Genomic DNA, 19,302 nt, shown 5'->3' with positions numbered 1-19,302 from the left:
GATGCTTGCAGACTGTTCGCAAGGTACTTCATTAACGTCAAACGAGGGCAACTTTCGAGAACTTTTGCGGTTCCGGGTCGCCAGTGGGGACACAGAACTCCAAAAGCACCTTGCCAGCACGTCGTCCCGGGCCACATACATCAGCAAAACGACGCAGAATGAACTCATCCAGTGCTGTGGAGAGGAAGTCCTTGCCACGGTCACTGGGCGTGTGCACGAATCCGGCATGTACAGCGTTATGTTCGACGAAACCACTGACCTAGCTCACATGTCGCAGCTTAGTCTCATTTTACGCTACGTTCACAAGAATGTGGTTCGAGAGGACTTTGTACAGTTCGTCGATCTTCGTCGTGTCAGTAGCGATACTGATACCGGTATCAACATTGAAGAGCCCGTCTTGACAGGAAAGATACTCGGGGAACAGGTTGTAACAACACTGAAGACCTTAGGCCTCGACCCAGAAAAGTGCGTAGGTATAGCTACCGACGGCTGCAGCGTCATGGTGTCCGAGATCTGTGGCGCTGTGTCTGAGATCAAGAAACATGCGCCTAATGCGGTGCACTGCCCGTGCTTCAACCACGCACTCAACCTGTCTTTGTCCAAGTCCTGCAAAGTCCAAGCGATCAGAAATGCTGTTGGCATTATGAAAGAAGTAATTTCCTTCTTTGCGGCGTCATCGAAACGAAACGTGGTATTAAAGAGCACCCTTGGAGGCCAACTTAAAGGCCTTTGTGAGACGAGGTGGGTTGAACGGCACGACAGCGTTATACAGTTTCGAGAGTCCGTGGGCAGTGTGTCGAAAGCTCTTGATACCATTGCTGACTGGAAAGAGATGCAAAGCGCAGCGAAAGCAAAGACGCTCCGTGCTGCCATCAGTGACTCCGAATTCCTAGTAGCAATTGTTTGCTTGGCGGACATACTCGCGCACACTGTTCCACTGAGTCGTCTCTTTCAGAAGGAATATCTTGACGTTCGCACGGCTAGGAGCGCATGGCAGACACCATGACTGTTCTCCGCGACCGCAGAGAGAAAAGTGAAGAGGCATTTTCGGAGCTCTACAAGCAAGCCAGTGCCCTGGGAGAAGAACTGGGAACAGAGTTGCGGTCCCCACGTATAGCTAAGAGACAGACTCACAGGTGCAACGTCGCTACGGCCAATACAGAGAGCTACTACAGGATGTCACTGTACACTCCGTTAATGGATAATGTGCTGTCAGATTTAGAGACAAGGTTTACAACCGAGGCGGAAAGAGCATACGAGCTGTTCCTTTTTGTGCCCCCTCACACCTGTGCCACAGACGGCGTCGACAAGGAAGCTGTTTCTGCTATTGGGGAGCGGTATTCTGCGTTCATGGGGAATAGCGCGCCAATAGGACCACTTCTACTTCAAGCCGAGCTGAGGTTATGGCGCGAAAAGTGGAAGACCCAGACTGAGGTGCCGGGTACTGCTGTTGAAGCTCTGGACAAATGCGACAGGGAGGTCTTCCCTCTAATACGTACGCTTCTACAAGTACTGGCCACTCTCCCTGTTAGCGTAGCCAGTGCCGAACGGTCCTTCTGTACTCTCCGTCGGTTAAAATCGTGGATGAGGACACAGATGGCTGAAGAGCGCTTGACTGCGTTGGCATTGCTGCACACCCATAGGGACATTGCCATCGATACGCAAAGGGTCATCGATCGTTTCGCAAGTAAGGCTCGCGGACAACGGAGACTAGATTTTGTCATCTGAGTGATATTTATATACCAGTTCTCTGATGCACAATAAACATCAGTTTTGAGTTCACTGCATGTCAGTAACGCTATACAAAAATCACCTTTAACGAAGAAAAAACTGTCGCAGTTCCCCGCGGCAGGTACAGTAGAAGGGCCCCTTCTTGTCCCCCACCCCCACCGCACGCACAACAAGGCATAGGCATCTGAAGATTGAAAACACTATATAGAAATTCGCTTGAGACGTTGTCCGCCCCCCCCAAAATGAGGGTCTGGATCCGCCCCTGCGTCAACGGGCTCCCAAACATTTTCAACCTGGGTAACCCTTCAACAACTTTGCTTTTGGTGATTTTGATTGTGCAGATACGTAGAAGGTGTGTGCAGATAAACCCAACCGGCATTTGCGCACTTAGCTTGTTGTCTACTTAACTGTGAACTTCCGGTGGCGCACGATGGCTCATTTATGCATGCGAAATCTAGAGAAAAATTGTGAAAGGAATACTCGGCTTAAAAAATAAACAGAGCGACGAAAACGTCGGCTTCCGTGCATTACAATAGAGCAGTCTTAGCAGTGCATGATGGTTTCAGGAGTGTTATGTGCAGGTACCGCTAGGGACACTACCGATGAGCATCCATGTGGGATGCAGTTTCGATTTCTGCACCGATAGCTCCCCTAGCTGTACCTGAACACAACTCTCCTGTGTCCGCCATGTTGCCCTCTACTGATGCACGGAGGCCGAATTTTTTGTCGCTCTGTTTATTTTTGCAGCCGAATATGGCTTCCGCAGTTTTTCTGTAGCTTTCGCGCACATAAATGTGCCATTGTGCGCCACCGGAAGTTCGTCAGTTAAGTAGACAACAAGCTAAGTGCACAAATGCCGGTCAGGCTTATCTGCACGTACACTGTATGTTGCATGGTGGCCTCTGATAAGAGTGCTTGATGAATGAAACTGGGTTTCGAGTCACGTTAAAATGATGCCTCCTTGCTCCTTTAAAGGGATGGTCGCATCCATTCCAGGCGATTATGAAACTATAGTGTCATTTAATTCCTCGCGGACCACTGACCACGGTATCGAAAATCCCACACTAAATACTGGGGTAGTTTCACTGTTATTCGATGGAAAGATGACAAGAACAGATGCCGGATGCTGAGAGTATGCCGGAATTCCATCTGTGGAAAAACGAGAAAACATCATTCTGTAATCAGCCAATGATGGCACGTCGTTGAGAAAAGGAATGCCATGGTTGTGCGGCCTGGACGGTGCCTTTCCTCCTCTGCGCGCCGCCCTTTCACTCCTCCACTTGCAGAGTGACGTCACACCGCTGCAGGTTCCGCAGGAAGCTGCGCTGATCTTTAAAATTTGTTTAGTTAATATCTAAGCACTTTTCGGACAAAAAATGAGCCAGGTAATCTGTTGGCCGATGCTGAACACAGTGGTATCGGTTTCATAGATCTGTTTCCGGTTGCGACCGTCCCTTTCAAGGACTCCCTCTTGTGGAAAACGTATGTACTGTAAGGCGTATTTTTGCACTTCCATGCACTCAGGATGTTGCTTTTCGATCTGAGAGTTACACATATTCTTCCTGTGTAGGCTTAGGTTACCAACTTGTGTTTGTGCATAGTCTGTGTTTTGGAATCTAACATCTGGGCCTGCTTTTTCCAGTTTTGTTTGGTGCTCGTTCCAGCACACACTGTGGCAACATTGCATCTCCTGTTGTACTGTAGCTGTCGTTGTCATTCCCCTTCCTTTTTCACGTTTCCTACGCGCAGCGTCAGCTGAGGTTAATCATGCATTTCATGGAGATCGATGGGATGAATATTTTAACAAATGAATAACCCTGTTCCTTTCCGCACACAAGCCATATTTAACAGTATCCAGTGATTCCACTCCTGCGCCAAAATGCGCAATTTGCGCGAGATTTCCTGCGCGATCCTGATAAAGATTCAGAATATTCCACCACGCTTCTCCAAATACAGCAGCTGGTTAGTGCAGATTCCATGCAGCGATTGTGGAGCACTAGAAAAACAAGCTGCAAAATAGCATTCCTTTGGCAGTGGTAGGACACATTCTTTTTCTGCATGCATTTGATCGCACATGCCTTTGTTCTGCCAGGCAGTTGGGAAATTCACGTGAAGCATTTCCAGCGTGCTGTCTGTTACAAGGGCTTAGTTTTTATGCAGTGGTAAGGTTTGCACTGTAACCAAACACTAGCATATGCTGACATGAAACTTCGTTGCATGCAATGGGATCCCACGATGTCCTCTCACCTCATAATTAGAGATATACATGTGTGTTCCTGTGCTGCCGAGAATCGCTTCCACTCGTAGTCCCACACGATTTTATTTACCGTAATATAGCAATTGCCACACAGCTGTTACAAAGCAAGCCCAAAGAGAAATGGTGACATTGTGATAAGCCAAGGTTTGGCAGCACAGCTGCCAGTGTATGGGTGTTCCAGAATGCTCCAAAATCTATATTTTGATGCTCCAGAAATTGCTCCGACTTACATTTTGCGAGTAACATCATTGACTATCTAGAAGCTGGAAACTTGAGAACTGTGCCACCAGCCTCATTTCACGTGTGTGCAGATTGATGCGTGTCTCAAGTAATTTACAAGCTCCCGACTTTTACATACCCCAGGGGAGCAGAACGGGCAAATAAATTACGACAAAGTGGAAAAGGGGACGGGATGCTGAGATGATGAAGTGGACAACACTCAAGATGTGGTTAGAGGCTTATTGTTGACAACTTTCGTAACTTACCACTGTGGATGATTACTTAGTTCTCGGAGAATGAAGCAACAAATTACATACTGCCAGGGGCATAGCGAGTGGGGCGGGGACTTAGGGGGCTAGAGCACCCCCTGAAATGTGGGCCTCCTTGTATGTATGGTGCCAATTCTTCACGGTGGCTCAGGTTGATTCGCTGAAGTGCTCAAGAAATGTGCTCACCACTGGCTGGCATTCGCCATTTTGCATCGTAAATGTGTGAGCACAGATAGATTTCTTTTGTGTAATTTTTGTGTGCATTCTTCTACCATCGTTGTCTCAAACCTTTGTGTCAACGCATTAGCTTGGCGAGATGCCTCATCCAGTCTGTGATGAGTAAATGGTTGCCTCAGTAGAGGTGGGCAAAGCAGTGACACTAGAAGCAGAGAAGGTGTTGTACCGTGTGTAAGAGTAGTGTTGTTTATTTCTGTACCTGACTCAGAGATACAGGAGTACCAGACATGGCTGCAGGTGTTGCGACCAGAAAGATGGGTGGCTTCCCTTTCATTGTCACACCTGCAACTGTGAGCCGATCTTCAGAGATTGTAGCATTGTTAGCAAAAATAAAAAGAGGCTAACAAGGGAAGAAAATAGAAGCAGAGATAAGCAGCCTTGGCCCTGATTGTGTATGTGCCCTCAGTGAACCTAACAAACAATGAATTTTTTTGAAAAAAAAAGCAACAAAAAAACACGACATTGACTTGGCAAATTTCGGAGTTACCGTACATTGGGAAAATTCATTTTCCTGCAAATTGAATTCGATAAAAGTGCTCAGATGTCATGGCAGAATCTCCCTCGAGACAAATAGTGTTGACCCCATAGCGTTCAGACAAGTAGATTTTTTAGTACGATTTTTTTTTCATGTTAGGTGAAACACCCTGTATAAGCAATATTATTGAATAAAGATGTAATATACTCGCTCTGCTGAATGCTGAATGTTGTCAGCCAGCATATGCTACTTAAAACTGTCTTTTACTGTTTGGCATCCTGCTCCGCTTGCCTGGCATCAGGTGCAATAAATTTATTCCTGCACTTGGGGAGTGCGGTAGAATTGTGCTGAGTCCTACTTCATGCTCAAATGCCACGAGCATGACAAATATACCACACATTTGCATTTAAGTTGACAACCACACACAAGTAATGACGATAGCTTGCTTCAACCTAAACCTAAAAAACTGGGCTCTCTTCAGCAGCGCAGTGTCCGTGTGTATGGTGTACAATTGGCATTACTCTTGTGCTTGAAGTTATTACATTGCGAGAGTTTGTAAAAATGAAGCGTCTTCTAATGTACCCTGCATGGTGCAGAATGTTGACTGAATGTGAGTTGTTTATCTTCTAGCATTGCCCGCTATCCTTGTTCCCCGTCAGTCTGGGGACATCCCTTCAGAGCTGCCCATTCTGGATGATTATGCTAACTCTGTACCAGAGAATACGGATTTTCCGTCAAGTTTAGAAGCACAGACTTTTCCACTAACTGGTGTGTATAACTTGGGATAATAGATATGTATTTCTAAGTGGGATTTGTTTGTTGTATTGGAGAAAGTTTATATGATGTATCATGTGACTGACTTTCAGAAACTCCCCCACCGGGTTACATGAGCGAGGACGGAGAAACCACTGATCAAAATGGTGCAGACAGCATGGGTAATGATTTTCTTCCATAAGCAGATCATACTGCTCCTATCAACACGAAAGACAGTCAATACAACTCAAGTGTCAATGCTACCAATCATCTGCCACATTTTGCTTGCTGTATGCAAAGCAGCACATTTAGATGCAGTCTCCTTTGACAGGTGTTCAACTGGTAGCTCTGTACTCATGTCTTTTTGTTTCATAACTGTTGGGTGGAATGGGAAGTGAAATTATGTTTCTTACCTCGCAGATACAGTACTTCTTTCTTCCCCAAGTCCCCCACCAGGTAATTTTGTCTTTTATACTAGCTTTGTACTAGATCATAGGCTAACCTGTTAAGGGGGATGTGGCTCTTAAAACCAAATCTTTAATTTTCAACATATTTTAATGAAATCTTGCTGTAATATGTATTTTGACACGCTGATCTCAAATCTGGGATCAGATTTGGAATGTCTTCATAGAAAAAAGTTGCAAGACGTTGGAGCAACACAGATCTCATTGCTGCTCAATTTTGAAGGCTAATAATCATAAAAACATCCTTAAGAATAGCATTTTCAGGTAGCTACAGTTGAACCTCTATATAACGAATTTGTAAATGCTGGCACTTTGCTTCGTTAAATAGAGATATTCGTTAAATGGAACACACCAAGTGAAACAAAGCTGACCGCCGCCACTACCTGTGCTGCGCGTACCGCAAAACGCCATTTGTCATAAAACAGGTATCAAGCTAAGACGGGCACAAAATATCAAGCTTTATTCACCACCTAACGCTAGCTATTATGTAATTTGTGCACAATATCGCTCTGAGCATTCATAACTTTCCTAACTCCGGATGACCTCTATACTGCTTTCTCCTGCGCGCTCGCTTATCGTCGTGTCGTCGTCTGTTGGTTGGTTTACTTGCACGTACATGACGTCCGGAAAGATGGAGAGTACACCGCCGTTGAATACCGAAAAGAACAAGAAATGGCTACATATCACGTAGACGTCTGAGCCGATGGAGCTTCGAACGGCGGAGGCATCATGCCCATTTTACCACCGTCAGCGGCGCGAACAAAAACAAGTAAGAAAGTGGCACAAAAACTGCAGCCTACTGTCATCAGCATCAACAAGAGCAAATTAGACTTCGCGAGAGGCCAGCAATGCGTGTTTTCCTGCCCGAAAACAGGTGCGAAGAGGCCCTGGGCCTCTGGCGGCCCTCGTGCTGGTTCCGAAACTGTGGCGGCGCACCGAAAATTACCGGCGGCGGCAATGCACATGTCTGCACGCTCGTGCCTACAGCACTTCACAACCGAAGTAACTAACGAAAACTCGCGTGAGAACAAAGGAGAGGGGAAGGTTTGTCTCCCTCTTCTTCGTGGTGAAGAAGAAAGACATGTGCAGAAGGCTTTCGAAGCTTTCGTCGCCCAGAGAGGTGACCAAACCACTTCGTTAAGTAGAGGTGACCAAACGAATGTATTTCATTAAATCGAGCGCAAAAATACATTGGCGTCTATAGGGACGCATACGTGCAACGGAAATTCTTCGTTAAACAGAGGATTTTGTTAAATCGACGTTCGTTATTGAGAGGTTCATCTGTATAAGGGTATTGCAGGGGTTGCAGCCATTTTGTTTTTTATACAGGAAGTTTTTTTAGCGGCAGGTACATAAAACTTTGAAGGTTCAAAATTGGTGACCTAGTTATGTCCCTCGCCTGAGCTCAACTAATCATTCGAAATTCTGAACAAGAATAGCTTCATCCCCTGAAGAATTTATTCACAAACGCGTATGGTACCAAGCACTTACCGTATTCCCGCACATTAGCCAGCATGCCGCAAAAAGGCGAGGGAGGCCAGCATGCCGCAGAACCCTGCATTTTACGGCATGCCAGAAAACCCGGGGGAATTCTTCTTGGGGGAACAACCTGCCGAGACCGGTGATAAATAACAGAAGGTCACGGAACACAAAGGCAGAAACCGAGAAAGGATTAACGAGAGTGCTTCTTGCGCCCTGACAAGCGACGACAAGAGTGACAAACACCAGTAGGTCAGGGAGCACAGGGGTAAAACCCAGATACCCCACCCGCATAGCTATAGGACAAAGGCTTGACAGGAAGAAGGTAAGGAAGTACAGCAGCGGTGAAATCAAGAGGATGCCGTGCATACTCTGTTTCCGAGTTGAGTCGTGGATTGTGCACCATTGGAGATGGATGGAGCATACGAAATGCACGCTGCTGTGCAGCCCCCGGCAACATCGGCAACAGATGGAGAAGTGCCGCGAGGAGGACAGCCCGGACGCTCCCGGACCCGAAGTTATTCAATCGCATTCCAGTGGAGTGCTTCGTACCTGATGGTTGCACAGTGGGTGAAGCAGGCGTGGGAAGAAATCTCTCAAGATTTAATTCAAGAGTCCTTTGTGAAGTGCGGACTGGTGGGGCACCAGAACGAGGAGAAACTGCACAGGTGCCTGCGAGAAACAATGATGTCTGGCACACCGCGCTTCGAGGATGACTACCGGTCGGGACTTACAGACACAGAGAGCGACTCAGAAGATGAAGATTAACTTCAGCTTCAAAATATGCTGGAGCAACGATGACCACAACCACAGAAAGACCAAAAACGGATGCAAAAGTACGAAGAACAGAAATAAAGTCTGTAGTTGGTTTACCACGTTCACTGTCAGACATCTTTATTTTTCCGATTCGATTTTTGCGGCATGCCGGAAAGTACCAAGTTTCCTAAGCCCAGAATTTGGTCAGCCTCGAGTTATGCGGCATGCCGGCTAATGCGGGGGAATACAGTGGGAAGTACTCATGTAAATTCTCAAGTAAATCTTTGCGATAAAAATGCTTTTGAAAAATCAAATTCTTGGCAATTTTTACCTGTTTAAGAGCCACATCCGTGAAGCACTGGAAGTGGAAGGTCCGTTTCAAGTTGTAAGTAAACTACATATTGGACACCACACTCTTCGAGTCTTCAAGACGGATGCATCTTGGGCTTTAGAAATGAAGGCTGAAGTAGGCGGTGTTTGGAAATCGTTATTGTGTGGAATTGTAGATGCAACCTCCCATGGTTTTAATAGTATGTACACATAGTGCACACATTTGCAGATGTGCAGCCGGTGACCTATACCGAGCCCGCTTTCTGGTGCTCCATCTCCTACTACGAGCTGAACACGCGAGTAGGGGAGACTTTCCACGCCTCACAGCCGTCACTCACTGTAGATGGCTTCACTGACCCGTCAAGTTCGGAGCGTTTTTGCTTGGGACTCCTCTCAAATGTGAACCGCAATGCTGTCGTCGAACAGACACGCAAACACATAGGTATAATGGCAGCCCCCTTTGCCCATCTATCAAAGCATGATGAATACTATAAATACATGTTGCAGGTCGTGGAGTACGGCTGTATTATATAGGTGGTGAGGTGTTTGCAGAGTGCCTGAGCGACAGCAGCATCTTTGTGCAGAGCCCCAACTGCAACCAGAGGTACGGCTGGCACCCTGCCACTGTCTGCAAAATTCCGCCAGGTAAGTTGTTCTTTACCAGCTCCCTGTGGCATAGTGGGTAGGATGATCGCTTTCCACGCCGAGACTGGGTGGTGACACAGGTTCCTGTCACCGGCTGTGCTGTCTGAGGTTTTCTCTGGGTTTTCCGAAGACTTTCCAGACGAATGTTGGCACAGTTTCCCCTGAAGTCAGCACAGGACGCATACCAACCTCCCCTGTCCCCCACTCCTTCCCGCTGTACTCCGTCCATCTGTCCATGTCTGTACGCTGCTCATAGCCACAGTTGCTTCGTGGCACTAACGCGTAGCTTAAAAAAGAATTGTTCTTGTATTTTATTGTAACTTGTCGCATCGCTCGTGGCGGTACACAGTGGAGGTGTTTGCCATCATTAGAGTGCAGATTTTCATGCAATTGCATGTTTTGTTGATATGGTTTTGTTTCTGGATGATGAGAACACTCTTTTGGTCACTGTGGCATGTTTCGCATGAAAGTGCATGAAAAGTGCATATTTTGCCTTTCATCTTCACTTTCTCTTTTTTTCTGGATGGTTTTGCTAGTTTCGGCGTTGGGTCATCTTTCGCAAAAATTCTGGTCTGAATCGAATGTATTCCATGTTTAGGTGGGATGAGGTGTGGTGGTCAGTCCATACCCTGGCTACTCCATACTCCATCCCATGCACTACTGATGGGCTATACTTCGCCTTCACCACGTCACTATTACGAAAATTGGTGGCATTTGCATTTTAATTGGCGTGATGCAGTGCTAAACGCAAAGCCATGAAACAAGACTGAACATGTCTGGCCTGGCCATGCTTAGGCTTGTTTTGTCATGGGTTTTGTCCAACAGCTGCTTGCATTTACGCTACTTTATCAATCACGAATGCTTAGCCTTCAGCTTCACGATTAATATCCGTGGTGCAAGTATTCTTTGTTGTGTGATGCAGAACAAAGGCGGCTTTATTTTACTGCGTTATCCCTAATGAAACACTCACTTTTAAATGCAATAAGCATTTCTTTAACACACTTTTGGGGCTCCGTGAAGCGTAGCGTCAGTGGAGAGGGGCCCCTTCATTCTCGCGATGCGCTATCTCCTCCTCATTTATTTGTTTATTGTGCGTCTCGGCTGATAAGAAACATTTTGGTGGGCAGACATTTAGCAGATTGGAAGGCCTTTACAATAGCTGTTCCTAAAACACAATAAGCCAAACACCTGATTCCTTTGAGGTGGCTGACATCATGTTGTGGATCATTAGTTTGACAGCTTCCTTTATTCTTGGAAAATAATTGTTCTGAGGCATGAACAGACAAACACAACACAATCCTCTTTCATCTATTCCTTTATTGTACCATTTTCGTACAGCGCTTGCGACCTGCTGAAACTCTGTAGTAAAAAAACTCGCATGGTGTTTCATGTAATGTCAATATTGTCCTGACACCATGGAGTTAGTGTATTAAGAGGACGAAGGGAATAAAAATAATTCTCTCTTGGTTTGCTTCGGAGAGCAAACATCTCTATCTTGTCCGGTTCCATAGGAACTCTACATTTTTGGTGCAGTCGACAGGATCTTGTCGTACGTTGACATGTGGGTACCAGTTTTTCACAAAGCCAGATGCTGCGAAAGGCTTTGTGCTGGACAAGTATCTACTTGACGATGAGGATCTTCAGTACGTTATTGAGAAGACCAAGATGACCACAGAGGATGTCGCGTTGAATAAAGTGGAACTTCGATACAGTTGAACCTCTCAATAACGAACGTCGATTTAACGAAGAATTTCCGTTGCACATACGCGTCCCCATAGGTGCCAATGTATTTTTGCGCTCGGTTTATCGAAATACATTCGCTTGGTCACCTCTATTTAACGAAGTCTCTGGGCGACGGAAGCCTTCCGCACAGGTCTTCCTCCTTCACCAAGAAGAAGAGGACGAGAAACTTTCCCCTCTCCGTTGCCCTCACGCGAGTTTTTGTTGGTTACTTCGGTTGTCACGTGCTGTAGGCACGAGCGTGTAGACATATGCGTCGGCGGTAATTTTCGGTGCGCCGACGTCGTTTCGAAACCGGTGCGAGGGCCTCTTCGCACCTGTTTTCGGTTTTCGGTCAAGAAAACACGCATTGCTGGCCTCTCGCGAAGTATACTAATTTGATTTTGTTGATGCTGATGGCAGTAGGTTGCGGTTTTGTGATGCTTTTTTACTTGTTTTTGTTCGCGCCGCTGACGCTGGTAAAATGGGCATGATGCCGCCGCTGTTCGAAGTTCCATCGGTGCAGACGTCTACGTGATATGTACCCATTTCTCGTTCATTTTGGTATTCAACGGTGGCGTACTTTCGTTCTTTCCGGATGTCATGAGTGCAAATGAACCAACCAAGAAACGTCGATACGCGAGGGCGCAGGAGAAAGCAGTGGAGGTCATCCGGAGTTAGGAAAGTTATGAATGCTCAGAGCGATATTGTGCACAAACTACATAATACCTAGCATTATGTGGTGAATAAAGCTTGATATTTTGTGCCCTTCTTAGCTTGATACCTGTTTTATGACAAATGGCGCTTTGCGCTACGCAGGTAGTGGCGGCGACCATCTTTGTTTCACTATGTGTGTTCCATTTAACATATATCTCTATTCAATGAAACAAAGAGCCAGCATTTACAAATTTGTTATATAGAGGTTCAACTGTAATAGACACCAGACAGGAATTCCGCAGCTCAACATCTGGGACCTGGTTCGGTACGGACTCCCGGGAAGCCGAGCGCCGTTTAAGGGGCCCCAGACTATCAGGGCCCTGAAGAGGAATCAGGGGCTTATAAGGGGCATTGTTTATACGGGTCCGAACAGCAGAAGGAAGGGCGTTCATAATAAATATACTTCCGTATCATCCGCGGAGTGATGGAATTCAAAGTGGGGGAGCAGTGTAGGAGAGGAAGTGTGAGTGCACCACAGTTTGCTTCGAAGAGCAAACATATTTATCTCGTCTGGTTCCATAGGAACTCTAGCCAAAAGTTATGTGAAATTTCGCTGCTTGCAGTCGAACTTCAATAACTCCAATTTAGGGAGTTCCACTTTGACTGCCGTCGAGCTTGTCGTCGAAGTGGTCTTGCAATCCTTTACTAGCTCCATAATTGACTTTCCTCTTTGTGCAGGTTGCAACCTGAAAATTTTCAACAACCAGGAGTTTGCGGCCTTGTTGACCACTTCCGTGTCTCGGGGCTTCGAAGCAGTGTACCAGTTGACGCGCATGTGTACCATTCGCATGAGCTTTGTCAAAGGATGGGGTGCAGAATACCGGCGCCAGACTGTGACCTCTACTCCGTGCTGGGTGGAACTGCATCTCAACGGGCCCTTGCAATGGCTGGACAGGGTACTCACACAGATGGGTTCTCCTCGCATACCCTGCAGCTCCATGTCCTGAGTGCCATTCCCTCAGGTACAGGATATTCTTTCTTTCTTTCACAATTTGCATACAGTGCTGGTGGCTGGACTTTTTGTGAATGGCTGTCTTTCACTTTGTTGCTTGTGCATTGATGTGGATTACGTTGTTGTCAATTCCTCATTCAGCCTCTGGAATTTACGTTATGTCGATACACTGCAAAAGTTTGTGCTGTGGAATCTGGGGTAGAAAATTTCCGACAGTGCAGACGGCTAGTACAACACTTCTTCTCAAACGTATAGAAAAATCTGAGGGTTATATTTTTTAAACGCGAGAAATTAGTTTTTTACATTGCACACAGTACGCGTGCTCACGGCGCCCGTGCTGTGACCCTTGCGTTCGCTGGAGGGAAGGAACACAGTCACATTGCATTTTCTTCTGTTTGTATTGCACTTAAGAGCTCAGAATGTGATCAGTTAGAACTTTACAACATTGCTACAAACTTGCTAGACATGCTGCAACACAGTGTACACAAACTTGTCTTCGGAAAAGCCTGTATGCCCCACGTGGACACTTGAGCTTGATGTTGGTTCTAAGTTGTGGAATCCCCTTGTACCGGGTATGGTTATGGTCTTTTCATATCCGTCGGACAGCATTTCTCTTTTTCGACTGCAGCATCACCGGATTGGGGAAATAAAACCTGGTGTGCATAGCGGCTGGACTTGTCGGGAAATATTTGTTTCTAAATTCGGAGAGTAAAAATCTGATAAATATGAGCTCTAAATTCATGCAAAATCGGGTGGAAAAACTTCCAGTATGCAAAATTCGGGGAGAAATCAGGCTCAGTTACTCAAACTAACTGAACTGGTTCGGTACAAATTGTGATGTAACTGCGTTTGCTGCCAAGTAATTTAGTGTACATTCCTACAGACGTCTCAGTGAGGGCAATTTGCCATGTAAAAATTGCGTTTCACCCTAAAGAGGCGACCCTCAATTCGGGGTGCAAACTTGGGGAAGAATCGGGTTAAACCCCAATGCTTCAGGCTCTACTCATCCACATACCGGTATGGGTGAGCCACTGCTACAGCACCAATCGGGCTGTAGTGGGCTGTAAAAGTTGACTGTGGCTAACTAACAGTGGGGTAACACGTGCTCGGGCCTGGCCTGGTCCTGTAATTACAAACCTGGGCCCAGCCCAGACCCCAAAAAAGAAAGCTTTCGGTTAAGCCCATGCAGTGCTCTAGCCCACAGTGCCTCCAGTCTGGGTGGAGCTTAGTACTTGTCGTTAACGACTTACTGAGATTTGTGTGTCTGTGCACGTGTATCTCACACTTTTAATACGTACTGTGTAGAGGTGTGCATGGGTGCAGGTATATCCTTGGTTACCCATGCAGTTTTGCAATTTGCGGGTAGAAATTCAATGTCTCTGTGAGTTATGGGTAAACCCGCATTACCCGCATCCCCAAAACTTACCTTTTGCGTCTTCAAGGTTGGAATGTTGGGCTAGTTGGCACGTAGCTGCTAGAAGGACTCGGCGCAGCTAACACTGGACACAAGATAGAGCAGACAAAGACAGGACTGGCATTACTTCCAACTGAACTCGTATGGTTTCAGCATTAAAGTTCAGTTGTAAGTAGCGTCTGTGCTGTCTTTGTCTGCTCTATCATGTGTCCTGTGTTACCAGAGCTAAGTCCTTCGATAACCTTTTGCGGCTCCACCTTATTAATTAATTTTGGCATTTCCCCAGGTGTCCTTGAGAAAAACCACTGAATAAGTGAACTTCTTTCATATTAACCCGCAGTAATTTGACTTTTCACTGGAGCACCTGTAAACAGCGGACAAATTCGACACCGAACATCAAGTGGAACAGCATGTGTTCGTGAAAATGCATTCTCTTTTCAGATTAGTTTCTTTACTCTATTATTTGCGAGTGGCGATTCAGTCTCCCTGTAAGTGGCAGGTAATTACGGGTGTACCGGCATTGTGTCCATGGAAAGTGTGGATATACTCGCATCATACGTCTCAGCTTGCGGTTGCAGTTGCACATCTGCAGGTGCGGTGCAGGTATACTGCACACACCTGTAGTACATGTGTTGTGATAATATTCTATGCTTATACAGTGCCAGCATTTAACATGCTTGTAGAAACTCATGATTTTGCGGCATACAGTAATCCCTCGTTACAACAAAGTCGCTTTATTCGAAGTTCCACTGTGTCCCGTATAAAACGCATGTAGTTTTAACCGGATTATTCGAAGCATGCTGTCGCCCGACTCCGCATTTTACGAAGCGCAAGCCGGCCCGTATGCCCGCAGCTCCCGCACGAACTTAGTCGCGGAGCGGTGGAGACGCTGGGCAGCGTTCTCTGCAAGCGTTCTTTCCCTCGTAGAAAAGAGGCGAAAGGCGAAAGTTTCACGCCCTCTCCTCTTTTTTGCACGGAAAGGGTAGCATGCGCGTTCCACTTCGCTCGATCGGCGTCTTGCTCTCCACGCAGTCCCTGCGTTTTCCAGTGACTCCACCGAAGATCCTACGGAAGTGTATTACGTTCAAGCAAAAAGTCGCGCTAATTAGAGAAGTTGAAAAAGCTACTATGCCTTTCGTGGTAGAAGCCAGCGGCAGCTAAAATCACAAATTGCGTCGCGCACGCCGGGTTTTCCAGGGGTCGTGTGCACAATGAACAAGATCACGTCTAGAGTGTACTAGAAGAGGGAGAGTGAGCCGACGGAAGCGTTCTCCTTGAAGCGCAGAGTGTGGAAAGCCTCGAGGGCGCTGCGAGCGAACTGGCTTGGGCCAGCCGCACGGTTGGGCGGTTGCGCGCGTGTGAAACCCCGCGGATTTCGGTTTTTGTGCTGGGAGCTGCCGTGGGAAACACTCAATTCAATTCAATATTTATTTTCCTTTCGGTTTGGAGGGGAAGCAAAAAGCCTAGGAGGCTTGACGAAGGCTCCTCTTCCAATGTACACCGTGCAGCAGCACTACAAAATGACAAAGTAACAAATAAGCCTCTACCCGAGAAACGTCGTCATGACGTTGGTAGACAGACTGAAACCGAAACATATCGGAAGGGGAGAGCTGGGTTCCACGAATGGGCACTTGTTTGCTGCCTCCTATTGACAGAAAAGTAGGACCGAAGGTCGCGTCCCTTTCAGAGACCATCGTAATCCCCTCAAGACGGTGGCTTTTGGGCGCGACCTTGTTCGCCACTAGCTTTGAACGTAGTTCAACTCTACCAAATCCATGGCGCTGTCGAACACTATGACGTCATTTGCTTACAAACAGGGAGAGGTCTATTGCAAAATAACGAAGTAACAAACTTAAATGCACAGTGAGAATAAAGTGATTAGTCCATATGATATGTAGGATGAATCTAGTGAGGTTCTTTTTGTCATTAATGAAGGATCCGGTGTAATTCTAACATGTTGATTAGAGATTGAAGCGGACGTGTATTGTACTAATTGTTTGTCGTAGTTAGTCCTGCATAAAGGTGTACACCACTGCTCACTACGAAATGAATAAGCAGACACTCGTTTATTGAAATTACAGAATTTTAGGAAGCTTGCGTTATTATTACGTAAAGAACCGATGCCAGCAACCTCTCTCAAGGTTCTCTTTTGAACAGCTTGCATTTCATTTATATTTCCGGTAATAGTTGTATCACAACTTGTTTGTTTTTCAGGTATGATATAATGATATCTGCTTAATATTCCGTTTACACCAGCTAGTTTCTTTGTAGTGTATTTTACACCACATCAAGAACATGCTACCACTATCACTGCCACTACAAAGCAAGCGATGGGACTCAACACATTAATCTATATACATATTTACACACTTAGTTTATGTTAATAATTAATTATGCTTTAACCAATAATTAACTAAATCAATCTAATTACATTATTTTATTTTATTATTTGATTAAACTAATGGATTAGTTAGTCCTAATAATTAGTTACTTAGTTTAATAGATTAATTAGTTTTAGTTAATTAGTTTAATAGGTTAATTAAGTAACGTTTAATTTTTTTTTTTTGCACACTGCATTCCGAGTGGTATTCTCACTTCATTGCCATTTATTACATAATCGCGGATAATGTAATGGTCCTCGAAGTGGAGCTCACACACGGCGCTGTTCAAGCGGCTCGTCACGGTGAAGATTCCTTTCCCAGAGCTTCTTACGTTGCTGAATAGCCAGACCTTCCTTTCGGCGCTTACACCTGAGTACAGTGGCCTAGAATCACTCTAACCAGGGTATACAGAGCGATAACCTGGAGCATGACAATGACGATTCCTGCCCCTCGGCATAATGAAAGCTAAATGAAAACATCGGGCCCAACATCAGGCTACAGCAACCGCACAAACACGAATACAGTCGAACCTCGATATAACGAAACCCACGGGGACTGCAATTTCTTTCGTTGTATCGAACATTTCGTTGTACCGAATTGAAGGTCGCGGATCGCGACCTTTGCGAGGGTGCGCGCTGTAGATAAGCGTCGATAACTCCCGCGATGATGCGGAAATGTTTTTCGTGAAAAATGACAACAACTACAAATACAGCGCCAAGGTGCACCTACGGCATTTTATTCTTGCGTGAAATAGCCGGTGATACGCGTCTGCGTCGTGCCTAGAAGACGCGGTGTCACGCATTGTTCGTACGCCGCCGAAGCCTCCGCAGCTTTCTCCATATCGTGTTGCGATCTCCCGCAAACCTTCTACGTCTATGACAGTGCGTTTTCCGTAAGGCTCTCCGTTGCTACGGCATGTTTGTCCCCGTCAAGAAAATCATCTAGGCTGATTTCGTCATTTACGCCGCCACGCGAACGAAGCGTTTCCCACGCGCGCGATGGCGCCTTGCGTCTCGTGCTCTTTTTAGTTGGCAGCAACCGGACAGTTCAAAACAAGCGCGAAAAGGAGAAGCCTCGGAAGAAAATCCCTAACCTTCCAATGACTCAGACTTCCTTTTGTAGGCACCAGATTCCTCCCGACCATAATCGCGCGTGCCATCTTTCGCCGCGGGAACAGGACGCAGCTCGCGCCCTTTGTTTTCATGACCCTAAAGTCGGCTTTGGGGTCATAAACCTTATCTCGTTCTTTCGTTGTATCGAGGCGGCGGCTAAAAAGTGTTTCGTTGTAGCGGGAGTTAAAATACATTGATCTCTATGGCCATCTGCCGGGGAATCCAAATTATTTCGCTCTATCGCGAATTTCGTTGTATCGCGTTTCGTTGTAACGAGGTTTGACTGTATAAGCGACTTTCTTGGTATCAGCCACGACGAAAAACACATGCTCCCTATGCGGAACGCTGGGCAACTCCCCAAGCCACATCTATCGCAGCGCCCCCACACGCTTTCCACACTACGCGCTTCACCGGAATGCATGGGGTGAGCCAGCGGGTCGGCTCACTCTCCCTCTTCTAGTACACTCTAGCACATCCCTGACAGAGGACTGCGACGATCTCTACAGGCGAGTGCAGGAGCTCGTCAGACAGGAGGCGGACGACGACTTCTCTTCGTTTGTACTTGATGATGCGGATGTCCCCATCGTCTGTCCTACCACGGACGAGGATATTGTGGACACTGTGATAGGACGCCGATGCGAAAGTGACGATAGTTCGGATGATGAGCCCCCTGAAGTTCCAACGACGGCTGAGACACGGGACATGCTCCGTTTGATCCACAATAAAACTGAGTGCGGCGGTGGTGACGACGGCCTCCTGCAGTGCGTGCACAGACTGGAGCAGGCCCTTATGGTACCCAACAAGGCCGCGCGTCAGACGCAGCTCACCTCTTCTTTGTAATGAAATAAAAGTGCTACCATGCTGATAACCTCCCAAGGTATGTGTCTTTTGGGATACCGTTGTTTGCGCGCAGTTCGAGCACCACTGGCAGCATTTTTAGCCGTCCCCGCATTTATCGAAATACCGCTTATAACGATTTTTTTTCTCGGTCCCGACGACTTCGTTATAACGAGGGATTACTGTATGTCTAGCATAGTGGCGAAAACCATGTTTCACCAATGCCTCAGCATATCAGTGCTCAAGGATTGGGGTTAAATGATTTGTGTTCCCAAAGGCCTGCGGGAGAACCACTCGGCAGGCTAAAAAAAAATTGTCCCTCTCACTGTACTCTCGAAATGCACAAGTGACCTGTGTGTGTAGTGGCACAGGTTAGCAGAACACTGCGCCAGCACAGGACGGCTTGACTGCTTGTAATCGTGAATGTGTTGGCCATCATACACATAGAATATGTGTGATTGAGTTTGAGGTTTCGACATAGTCCTCAAACGGAAGCAGATGCTACAGTCATCACAACTACACCAGTTTTGCCACTCTGTTGCCACCACCACTACA

The 19,302-nt window shown here is 46.5% G+C and overlaps 1 protein-coding gene across 2 annotated transcripts in view; it reads left to right on the top strand.

Annotated features, from left to right (window-relative positions):
- The window catches only part of LOC135385919 (mothers against decapentaplegic homolog 3-like), a 28,265-nt gene that overhangs the window by 5,262 nt on the left and 3,701 nt on the right, over positions 1-19,302 (top strand). For both annotated transcript variants that reach the window (XM_064615546.1, XM_064615545.1), the window contains exons 3-8: positions 5,819-5,956; positions 6,055-6,123; positions 6,362-6,397; positions 9,200-9,412; positions 9,478-9,615; positions 12,730-13,013. In XM_064615546.1, coding sequence (XP_064471616.1) covers positions 5,819-5,956; positions 6,055-6,123; positions 6,362-6,397; positions 9,200-9,412; positions 9,478-9,615; positions 12,730-12,998 — 863 coding nt within the window. In that variant the 3' untranslated portion in view covers positions 12,999-13,013. The remainder of the gene's footprint in view (positions 1-5,818; positions 5,957-6,054; positions 6,124-6,361; positions 6,398-9,199; positions 9,413-9,477; positions 9,616-12,729; positions 13,014-19,302) is intronic.

The sequence above is a fragment of the Ornithodoros turicata genome, chromosome 2 (assembly GCF_037126465.1).
Source record: "Ornithodoros turicata isolate Travis chromosome 2, ASM3712646v1, whole genome shotgun sequence".
Classification (NCBI taxonomy): domain Eukaryota; kingdom Metazoa; phylum Arthropoda; class Arachnida; order Ixodida; family Argasidae; genus Ornithodoros; species Ornithodoros turicata.
The sequence above is the reverse complement of the archived record's forward strand: the minus strand, read 5'-3'. Positions and strand labels throughout refer to the sequence as shown.